At 39.0% G+C, this 11,448-nt stretch overlaps 3 protein-coding genes across 5 annotated transcripts in view; 2 read left to right on the top strand and 1 right to left on the bottom strand.

Moving 5' to 3' along the window:
* Positions 1-2,074: 2,074 nt before the first annotated feature.
* Positions 2,075-5,740, top strand: sfrp2l (secreted frizzled-related protein 2 like). The gene is made up of 3 exons (XM_029445583.1): positions 2,075-2,741; positions 4,136-4,216; positions 4,454-5,740. The coding sequence occupies exons 1-3, from the start codon at positions 2,141-2,143 to the stop codon at positions 4,870-4,872; spliced, it is 1,101 nt and encodes a 366-aa protein (XP_029301443.1). The 5' UTR covers positions 2,075-2,140; the 3' UTR covers positions 4,873-5,740.
* Positions 5,741-7,585: 1,845 nt separating this feature from the next.
* Positions 7,586-8,831, top strand: tomt (transmembrane O-methyltransferase). Its single transcript, XM_029446038.1, has 4 exons — positions 7,586-7,847; positions 7,925-8,121; positions 8,356-8,478; positions 8,634-8,831. The coding sequence occupies exons 1-4, from the start codon at positions 7,586-7,588 to the stop codon at positions 8,829-8,831; spliced, it is 780 nt and encodes a 259-aa protein (XP_029301898.1).
* Positions 8,832-9,648: 817 nt separating this feature from the next.
* Positions 9,649-11,448, bottom strand: part of anapc15 (anaphase promoting complex subunit 15) — a 3,521-nt gene continuing 1,721 nt past the window's right edge. For all 3 annotated transcript variants that reach the window (XM_029446042.1, XM_029446039.1, XM_029446040.1), the window contains exons 4-5: positions 11,326-11,448; positions 9,649-10,591 (exon numbers count right to left, since the gene is read on the bottom strand). The exon at positions 11,326-11,448 is cut by the window's right edge and continues 18 nt beyond it. In XM_029446042.1, the coding sequence (XP_029301902.1) occupies positions 10,544-10,591; positions 11,326-11,448 (171 nt within the window). In that variant the 3' untranslated portion in view covers positions 9,649-10,543. The remainder of the gene's footprint in view (positions 10,592-11,325) is intronic.

Below are 11,448 nucleotides of genomic sequence, written 5' to 3'. Positions count from 1 at the left end.
CATCACGTGACGGGGGATTTTTCAAACGTGAGTTATGTAAAAAAAACTAAAAATAGTGTGTAAAATACCCAAATAAAATGTAATCATATATTACATTTAAGAAATAATTAAAAGTCCCAGGTTGCATGACAATTGTTTTTTTTAATGAGAGAGAGGAGCCCTTTAAAAGCAGATTTGCAGTTTGTATTGGGCTGGTGCAATGCATATTGTGCTAAATACTTTATGAAGTCTATGGTTCTACCATAACCTAAGCAAAAAATGAGTGGTGCAAAAAACCTAGTACTTTTAGTAAAGTACTGTATTTAAGTACAATTCTGAGGTACTTTTTTATCATACTTTATACTTCTTCTCTACTACATTTATTTGATAGCTTTTGTTTCTTTACATATTCTGATTATTAATACAAAATATGAATCAACTAATATATTCCAATGTATTTTTATAGATTAAGCCAGTGGTTCTCAATCTTTTTTGAGTCGCGACCCCCTCAGAATAATCAGTTGGTGTTCACAACGTCATGAACACATTAATGCACAAATATTATATTCCAGTAATAAAATATAGTGGCTATTATTCTACTTTTGGTACTTTAAGTATATTTTCATGCTTATACTTTTGTACTTAAGTAAGATTTTGAATGCACAACCTATACTTGTAACAGAGAATGTCTATATTTTAGTATTACTACTTTTAATAAGAACAAGCTCTGAACAAGCTTCTTGTGGTTGACTTCTGGACCTGTAATGACTCTGCTATGTGTATTGTGCTGTATATACTGTAGTCAATGGGAACTTGATGGGGTACACAACAGGTTAATTCAGCCATGCTTGTATGGATGTGTTATGGATGCATTTACTTGCAAATATTCTAGTCTAGTTGCTGTTCAACCTCCATATTTGTTTTATGATCTTAAAATAAACACAAAAAAGATTACTGATTGCAAAGTCGCCAGCTACAGTCGTGATTTATAGTATTATTGCACTGCACTTCGGTAAAGCGACAATTCCACCTGATCAAGCAGTGTTTTTGGTAGCAAATTTGGTCAAACACGAACATTACAAATATTTAATCAAGTTTGAGCTGTCTATATTTGTACTACTACTACTACTACTACTACTACTACTACTACTACTACTACTACTACTACTACTACTAAGCAAAATCAAATAGACAGCAGCAGGAGAAGGGAGCAGGACGAGGCATGTTGGTGCGATGTGGTAGTCTCCCTGGAAAAAGATGAAAGGGTCTCTCACACCCTCTGGCTGAGTATGATGACATACCACACATAGTGCTTCACACAATACATTTAATTTCACAATATTGCCAGGAATGTTTTTCACAGCTCTTCATACACCAAGACAGTTTTCTATTCTTTTACAAACAAAGGCTTGTAATCATCTTAAAGTTTCTGTATTCATTTCTTAAAAACACAAGAACAATGTATTGGTGTTTAGTCTACTTTATAAATGGTTCTTCCCTGTTCAAAACTTAAATCTTTAAAGATTATGCTGAAGTGGATCTACATTTCATTGCTATTTATGATTACAATGTTTGACTTTTAAAATGGCTTTAAATACTGTGTCAAATGAAATTAATTTGGCCTGATTATAAAAAAATATATACTGTATATACAAGAAAATATACAACACAGACACAAGGTCATTGATCTTATTCACCGCTTCATCTTCATTTTGAAGCCACGACAAAAACATTTTAAAAAGATGTGCACTGACAGTTGTTTAGTTTTATGTATACTTCACATCGAAACAGTAGCCTATGGTGTGTACATTTCCTCAATATTGTTCAAACAGCATTACAAAATGTTGAGCAATTCAACATTTAATATTATATGGAGTAAAAATGACTTTATTTTTAAAGTCTAGAGTCTGCCTTTACACAGTAGGCTAAATCCTGCAAGTCAACACTATGATTACTATATAATACAATGCATTGGTTTAATCTCTCTGTTACGTTTTTTCAGTTCAGAACATGATGCCAAACCAAAGAAACAAACAGTATGCAGCGTAACACTAATAAATGTGGAGGCAGGCACTAGTCTGATGGGGTGGGATGATAACTGGGAGGCGCCTGCCCTCTCATTAACCCCCCGTTTCCTCCACACCTCTTTGTTTACACCTACATGCCGGTCAAGTCCAGACAGAAGAGCAGCAGCTTTGCAGACTCCACTCTGTTCTCTGCTGGTACAAAAACAACAATGTTTGTTTCTGTGCTCCGCTTTATTTTGCTGTTTGGAGTTTCTCATGCCTCTGACACCGCGGCTCCTGCCCAGCTCAGGCCGCCGTCGCTCGGGTTCAGTTCCTCGGTGCGCTCGGTGTGTAAACCCATCCCCAGCACACTGTCTCTGTGCCACGGGATCGGCTACAGGCACATGCGGATCCCCAACTTGCTCGGCCATGATACACTGAGGGAGGCCCAGCAGCAGTCTGCGGCCTGGCTGCCCCTCATCAACAAGCTGTGCCACCGGGACACGAAGAAGTTCCTGTGCTCGCTGTTCGCTCCGGTGTGTCTGCCGGAGCTCAGCGGGCCGGTCAGCCCCTGCAAGAGCCTGTGCGAGGCCGTGCGGGACGGCTGCGTGCCCGTGATGAGCGCGTTCGGGTTTCCCTGGCCGGAGATGTTCAACTGCACCCGGTTTCCGCGCGGGACCGAACTCTGTATCCCGGCAACAGGACAGCAGGAGGGGCGGACGACGGAGGAGGTCATGCACGAGGAGGCGCTGAAAGGTCAGTGGACGGTTCTGTAAACCTACACTTTAAAACAGCTGTTGATAAATCAGAGGTGGAAGAAGTAGTCTACTCAGACACTTTATTTACGTAAAAGTAGTATTACCACAGTGTAAAAGTATGCTACTCTCTTACAAGTAGGCTAAAAGTCCCGGATTTAAAATTGTATTTAGTCTTTTATATTATTGGATTATAATTATGAATGCATTACTGTGTTTTCACTTTAATGTTGCTGCTGGTAAAGGTGGAACTTATTTGAATTACTTTATGCACTGGGTAGTTTTTATCTATGATAATACTAGAACTACAATTAACAATTAATCTTCCGATTATTTTCTAGATTAAACGATTGTTTGTTTGTCAGAAAATAGTGAATAATGTCCATCCCAGTTTCTCAAAGTCCAATGTGATGTCTTTACATGTCTTGTTTTCTGCCATTTTTGCATGAAGTTATTTTAACGATTTAGCAAAATAGTTGCCGATTATTTTTCTGTCCATTGACTAATCGATTAGTCGACTCACTGCTGCAGCTGTAAATAATACATCATCATTTATTAGTTGATTATATTTTTGTATTAATACTAAATCGGTACAAGAAAAAATAACTATATTGCACTCTGAGGTGTAATGGAGTAGAAGTATAAAGTAGCATAACATGGAAATACTAAGTAAAGTACCTCAACTTTAATTAAGGACCTCAGTACTTGAGTAAATGTACTTTTCCACCATTGGGATTTATCATCACACACTACACACACTGGCTTGTTGCAAACAAATCAGTATCAGCACTTGTTCATGATGTGACATGAAATAATGTTAAAGAAATGTTTTAGTTAATTTGGAAAGTGTCTCTATTTTATATTTTGTCCAGTTTTTCCACTGTAAAATGTTAAGCTCTGTAGACAACATATCTTGGTCACAATTCTCTAATAACCACAGTTTAAGATCCTTTAGGATCATTATCTATGTTATGCGTTTCTGTTAAAATAATATGTGCCAGTTTTTAAACACTTAATTATTCAAACTTCCCAATATGGATCTCTGTATCAACCATGGCAGTTCATAATCAGGGATGTAGCACAGATCATATAGATGTATACCATGCATATAGCTTTTAAAAGTTATTTATTTATTTGGTTGTATGTATTTAATTTAAAACAGTTCATCTGTTTCCTACCTCTTTGGCTGGTTTCTTGTGCTGCTGTAACAACTACAATTTCCTTTCTGGAGATCTATGAAGTTTTATTTTCAATCTCATCTTAAAGTAGTTTTGAATGCCTTGATCCTGAAGTTTCTGCTCAAAGACAACAATCTCAGCACCTTTTAAGATTGTTTTTACATCCCCTCTGCAGACCCTCCCGGTCATTTAATGCCCTCTCTTTTGCACCCCCCAGGGAGTGTTATCTGTGATGCCTGCAGTCTGGCTGCTGAAGGAGAAGTTGACATCCAGGAAAACTTCTGCCACAGTCCATATGGTGAGAATAAACAGATGTAGATAATGTAAGCTACAAAATACATAATTATTTTCTTTTGTGAATGGAGCAGAACACAGCATAACCCTCTGTATTGTAATTCCGATAAGAAACAAACACACTTGATTTTCACAAAGCAGGCCACATAACAGATCAACTAATCATAGAGATAGAGAGGATGTTTTACAATGTGTCTGAACTGGCACCTGTTGAATAGCATTCTCTCGGTCTCTGTTTCAGCGTTTAAGATGCGTCTGGGCAGTGTGTCGATGGTGGGAGGGGACCGTCAGCTGGTGCCTACAGCCCGCAGCCGCATCCTGAGGTGGGCAGGGGGAGGTGCGGAGAGGGCAGAAGGGATTGGAGGCGCAATGGCCCATAGCGCTTTGTGGCTCCAAGAAGGAGGCACCTGTACTTGTCCTGGCTTAGACTCTGCAGAGACAAACAAAGGCAGGGGGTTAGAGGAGGAACATATGGATAAGAGAAGAGCAAGAGAAGGAGAAAAGGAGGGGAAAGGGGCCCAGAGTGGATGGTACCTGGCCCTGGCTCAGGCTGAAGAGGGAAGACTGGTGCTGACTCGACTGGTGAGGTGGACCAAAGGGGACAAAGATCTGAAGAAGTTCATCAGAAGGCTCCTTAAACAGTCCTGTCCAGAGATGTAGACAGGGAGTTTCAACCATTGCAGTCCTGCCCCATGGACATTGCTTTGTGGTGCAGTGTGTAACTGTGTGCCCTAATGAACAGCTAACAAATAGATCCCAAATAACACCTTATTACAGATTGTTAGATACAATGTAAATGAACCAGAATCGTTTTTAGTTATCTGTAAATCTGCATACTGGCCACTTGCCTGATGAATGGTTCCTATTATCTCTGAAAAAGGTGCTAAATACTAATCACATCTTCCATCCTTATTAGTTAGTATCACATGAAGTAAAGCAGTGCATCATATTGACTTACTTTACCATTATTTAAGTAACATAGGGTATTATTTTGCTTAACTGACAAGCAACAATGAGTGATTATAAGACAGAGAACTGGTGCTTGAGTACCTTATTGCAATTACCAATTACCTTATTATTGAATAAATCTCACACAGGCAGAGATAGTAAGGCATTGTTACAAAAGTAACTTCTACAAAATAGTGCAAAGGTTGATATAATTCCAAATTTGACAATATTTGTGTATTTTTTATTTTATTTTTGTGTACATTTGTGTATATAGGAGAGACTAAATATAACCCTTTAATCAAAGTCAGTGTTTGGTAATGATTGCAGGGGTTTAGGCTGATCTCATCACATGCTTTCTATTGTTACTTGTTTGGGTTGAAGCAGTGAAATTGTTGTTATTCCTGCAATGACAGCTTGTACTACCTTTCCTATCAGAACGTCATTATTATACATGTTAATCACACACCATACAAATAATAGACCTGCAAGTTTTTTTATTGCCTTGCGTTTTACCGTTTTGTTTCACAGCAGCCAGGTCTCAGTAGTTTTATGAGTGAAATGACATGTTAGAAAGCTATAATCTCAAGTCACATCAAAAGAGAAGCACTGAAAAGAAATAAAGGAAATGTGACGTGAACAATAAATCATCTTTGTCTTGCCTCTAATTTAGCATTTTATTGCAATTATGTGTTCTTAACATGACTCAACTGTAGGTTTTAACATATTTTGTTAATAAAAAGAAATAAAAACTTTAAACAAATAATAAAAACATTGAGTTACATTAGATGATATTCCACGAATGAACTTTTTTTGGTGTATTTGTGTTCTGCCTGACCTTTGCATCATGACTCAGTAAGAAGAAAGAAATTGGATTCCACACAGACACACACCTGTTGCTGTTTACTTGCTATATCAAATGTCTCACACTGCCTCTCTGTCTCACTGTCTCTGCTCCTGTCCAAAGTATCGCTCCAATTCAAACTATCTGGACAAGATGCTACATGTGTGTGTCTGATGAGTACTGACAAAAACGGGTGTTTACCAGATATATAGTTCGTTATGTCACCGTGAATGTCTGTTAATTGGAAATAATTACAGGATGTGTACTGTCATACACGTGATGTATAAATTATTCACACCGTCAGGTCTCTTACCTTCTCTTACACACACACACACACACACACACACAAACATCTCCGCCTTTCTGTGGCTGAAGTGTGACTTTTATCTTTATCATCTGTGCTGTTGCTCTGCTTCCACTCTTTTTAGAGAAAAGGTGAGTATGTCTGTTTTTCCTGGGACAGTAAGAGAGACTTTATTTTGATTCAAATACTTTGTTATAGAATCTGCCATAGCAGCCTGCAGAGTCTACGGTTACCTGAGGCAGTAGAAACATCAAGAGAGGCACAGCAGTTTCTGTAAAAACATCTAGCACAGGACTAAAGCATGAACTGTTCCTCCGTAGATCTTATATTGCATGCATGAAAAACTACAAGCGTTTGTCTAAAAATGTGTTTAATGTATTTTGAATGTTGTCATTTCAGGAAATTATTATATTTAACGAATAAAATTGTCACTGTTGTTTCAATCTCATATTGGTCTTATGATAGACATCTTTAGTATTCCCCAAATGTACCTTAAAATGATGTATACCTTTTTTCTTTCTTTGCATCATTAGAGATACTTTGTTAGTTGTGAGTAGTTTTGATGTAATTAATCCATGGCATCATTTAACACATGGCACATTACAAACACACCAGACCACAGAAAGAGTTGTGGAGACACAAGTGTCCATATTCATGAAGTACTACATGTGTGCCTCTTAAAATGTTGATAAGCTGCGTAATAATGCTTTTACAGCAGTTGTCACTATCAGTACAAGAGTTTTTAACAACTTCAATACAGATCATTACAAAAGTTAACTGACTGAGAATCAGGAGGAATTGGCTGAAAGATCTCGCAGCGCTGACTGAAGGTTGAAGCCGGGCTTGGGATTAAATACTGGTGATTACTGCAACTGGAAATCAATATCAGAAGGCAAGGTGGCAGAGTGAAAATTAGTATAATTGGTGTACTTGTATTCAAAAACATGGTGACTTGTTGACTGATAAAGTCCTTCGTTATCCATATTAGCTTCTTTTTTACACTGCAGGGCAGCACGGTTAGATTTAAAATACAGCAAAACAATGCCATTAGTCCATGAATGTAAAAACAGAGAGTAGGGAGATGAGTCCTGCAGTGAGTTGCTGGTACAACATTCATGTGGAAATTCGGGCACATGAAGACATTGCATCCACCTCTAAGTATAAATACATTTTATAATCTGACATAAACAACAACAATATACCCCCTCTTTTTTTACTTAATTGAGTATAAGTGCCTAATGAATCTACTTGTGTGTGTGTTTTTCTTTATACAAGCTAGGATGGTGTCCCCTGCTATCGCTCTGGCCTTCATTCCCCTCCTGCTGACAGTGATTATCAGGAGCCGCTTCTACTTTGTGCTGTTCTATCAGGCGGTCCTGGTCAGGATATGGAGGGACTGTGTTACCGGCCTCAGCCGTGAGGAGCGTGCCTACCAGTATGTTCTCACTCATGCCATTCCTGGAGACCCCGACAGCATCCTGGACGCCTTCGATGTCTGGTGCAGCAAGGTGGAGTTCATCAGCAACATTGGGCCTAAAAAGGGTGAGGAAGACAGTTTACCTTAAACAACAATTCATCTGTTCACAAGCATGATTTTACATGATGTGTTTGGTGTGTAGGGCAGATCCTGGACCGGCTGATGATGGAGCAGAGCCCTCTGACAGTGCTGGAGCTGGGCGCCCACTGCGGGTACAGCACCGTGCGGATCGCCCGGTCTCTGCCCATGGGTGCCAGGCTCTACAGCCTCGAGATGGACCAGAGGAACGCTGCAATCGCTGAGAAAATCATCCGCCTGGCAGGGTTTGACGATGACACGGTGAGAGAGCAGACACATGTAAACACTGTATGTACATTCATTGCACTCCATGGACTGTTTGCCCTTCGCCATCACCATTATTTGTTTCAACATAAATCCGGGACATGTATTGTATATTATTATTATTATTATTATTATTATTATTATTATTATTATTATTATTATTATTATTATTATTATTATTATTATTATTATTATAATACCGCTGAGACATTTATGCGGTGTGTTCTCCAGGTGGAGCTCATTGTGAGTCCATCTGATGAGGTGATCCCTCGGCTGCGCTCTGACTATGGTTTGGAAAGGCTGGACTTTGTCTTCATGGACCACTGGAAGAAATGTTACCTCCCTGATCTGCAGGTGACTAGAACAAATCATTAGAATGTACATTTACATTTGAGCTATGAAGATGAATATTTACTTCTTTACAGCTAAAATTGTTCTTAAATAAATACCTTATAGTTGTGATCCGGTACATGATCCGGCACATGATACCGCCTGTGTGTGTGTTACAGATGCTGGAGGGCTCTGGTCTGCTGGGAAAAGGGTCTATGATCATGGCCGACAATGTGCTGTTCCCAGGGGCTCCGAAGTTCCTCAGATACATTCGCAAGTGCGGCCTGTATGAGTGGAAGGTCCACCGGGCCACACTGGAGTACAGCAGAGGCATCAGGGACGGGATGGCTGAGCTTGTGTTCCAGGGAATCAAGTAGATAAAGCAGATTGAGACATCACACACTATTAGACTGATATACAGTTTAAAGTGGCAAGGGATGAATTAGTGATGGTATACCCCATGTTAAAACTATTTTTGAAGAAAATTGGGAATGTAATAGATAATTGTAAATTATTTCCTAAAAACTTACATTTATCAGGAAATTGTAGAATTTCAGCATCTAATTGTTCAGAGTGTCTCACTTCCTCTCCTGGCTTATAAACATGTGAATAAACTGGCATGTTACTACTTAGTTACCACATGTGCAGCCTCAACACTAGACTTTATATAGTATATTATATGGTCATTATTCCTGCTGGGGATCTTTGTCACAAAATAGTTCATTAAAAGATAACTTCCAAGTTCTATTTCTTTTTTCATTCATTAAATATGCTGATTAAATTCAATGACATGTCATGTTTGGTGAGTTTATAATACATCTCCTTCATATACAAGTTTAATACTGAAGAAAGATGTTGGCCTTCAGTTGGGAAATGTAACCATTACCTGTTTAAATGTTTACAGGTATGAAATAATGAACGACAAAAGGAATTGTGGACATCGTCACCACACAGATCATGATTTTATCCAACACCGAATTCACTTACCCCTTTATCATGTGGTAGAATGACTCAGTCTGAATCCTTTGGCTTCAGCAGTGAACATCAGCGGTCTGCAGATCTCCAGCTTCCATCATAAAACCCATACTCTTTATACAGTATGTGCACTATTTTCCCTTCTTTGTGGGTCTTTATTTTATATATATATATAATAACATATATAACATTATAATGTAGACAACAGAAACACTTGGATTTCATCAAAATTATTTCATTTAATATAAAAAGAATTAAGGCTTCCATTCATTTTAGTACAAATAATCAAAGCCTTGGTAAGCAATCCTTTAAGTTAAAGGATCCAAGAATGAAGAACGTCAATGTCAATTGAATACACACAGTGTCCATCCAAATTCAAAAGGAACGGTTGCTTTGACCATTGACATAGTTAACAAACATGAAAATGCAAAACGGATGCATTGTATGAACATAATACGGTTTCACAAACTTTCATGAAGATCCCACTGGGAATATATCTTTAACAAAAGATTAGCAGCATACTGAACACTTTCAAACAGAATTGTACAATATGGTGGTGAAGTATCTGTCAGTCTCCTTCATAGGTGACTAATTATTTAGCTGACTGAACAGTTGGTTGAGCTCGGTCAGCTTTTAAAGGCTCTCTGTGAAGTAGCACATGACTGAAGATACAACAAGGTCAATGTTTTAATGAAAGATCACTTGGCTGATGCCTACTGCTTCCACTGTGTGGGGGTGTGCCTCACTGGTTACAAAACAGCAGGACCGTGTGTGTGTGTGTGTGTGTGTGTGTGTGTGTGTGTGTGTGTGTGTGTGTGTGTGTGTGTGTGTGTGTGTGTGTGTGTGTGTGTGTGTGTGTGTGTGAGAGTGATTGTAAGTTGTCCAGAGCCTTCAAAGGCCAATTGCAGCTTGAAAGTACTTTTTGCTGGCTTCACCCAACCTCCCTCTGAATACATCATGATGCAAGCTTTGACTTTTGCGATTATATTATTTTCCTGTTTGCACAAATAAAAAAATATATCTGTGTCACAGACTGAAGGGGAATCAGACATGTTTTAAGGGAGTAGAAATCCAGTGCCAGACAGCTTGATGGAGACTAAAATTGTCTTTTGTCTTAAATCATCCATTGGTCTTGGTCTTGATCTGGTCCCTCCATGTCAACCTGAGAGAAAGAAACAGAGCCAGAATAAAGACTTATTATTTCTCGGTGGAGGGAGAGGAGAGGAAGCTATAAAATAAATGACACTTGTAATTGTAATTAAAGGTGCGTTCACACCAGTCTTGTTTAGTCTGGTTGAACCAAACCTTGGAGCGTTTACTACCTTGGTACAGTTTGTTTGGGTTGGTGAGAACGTCGGACCTGAACTCTGGTACGGTTCATTAAAAACAAGATGTTTCCTGTTTTGGTGACTGGTGAACTAGTAGAGCGTTTCCTATCAAAATGTCAAGTGGCAGGGGACAAAGCTGGACTTACGACGAAGCGAGATGTCTCCTGGATATATGGGCTGAAGAGAACATTTCTTAATTACTTGAGAGGTTTCATAAGCACACGGCTAATGGATTCCAGCTAACTGTTGAGCAGTGTCGTTTGAAAGTAAAAAAAACTGCAACAACAGTACATCAAAGTATGCGACGCTTTGCAGAAAAGTGGTATGACGACCTCGATAGGATCCTAAGACCCATGGTGAGCCTGGTAGATGTTGTTGACTCGTACGAGGATGTGGACAAGAACCCTGTAGCAGCATGCACCAGTTCATCACCAATAAACAAACGACATTTCCATCATGACTTTTGTTTACAACTGTCATGATCTCTAGTCGACCTCAGTCATTTACTGTACTGCTGTATTGGCTGCAAGGCGGGACAAATCTTTCTGCAAATCATAAGTTAAAGCACCTCATTGATTTCGCCGTCATCGGGTGACTCGTTGTAATCATTCATCTCGTCCATGTCCTGCATGTCTTCTTCGTCTTCCGAGTCTTCCTCGCTGTCCTCCTCATCCTCGTCATCCTCTTCTTC

The sequence above is a fragment of the Cottoperca gobio genome, chromosome 13 (genome assembly GCF_900634415.1).
Source record: "Cottoperca gobio chromosome 13, fCotGob3.1, whole genome shotgun sequence".
NCBI classification, from domain to species: Eukaryota; Metazoa; Chordata; class Actinopteri; order Perciformes; family Bovichtidae; genus Cottoperca; species Cottoperca gobio.
This window is presented reverse-complemented; position numbering and strand designations above follow the sequence as displayed.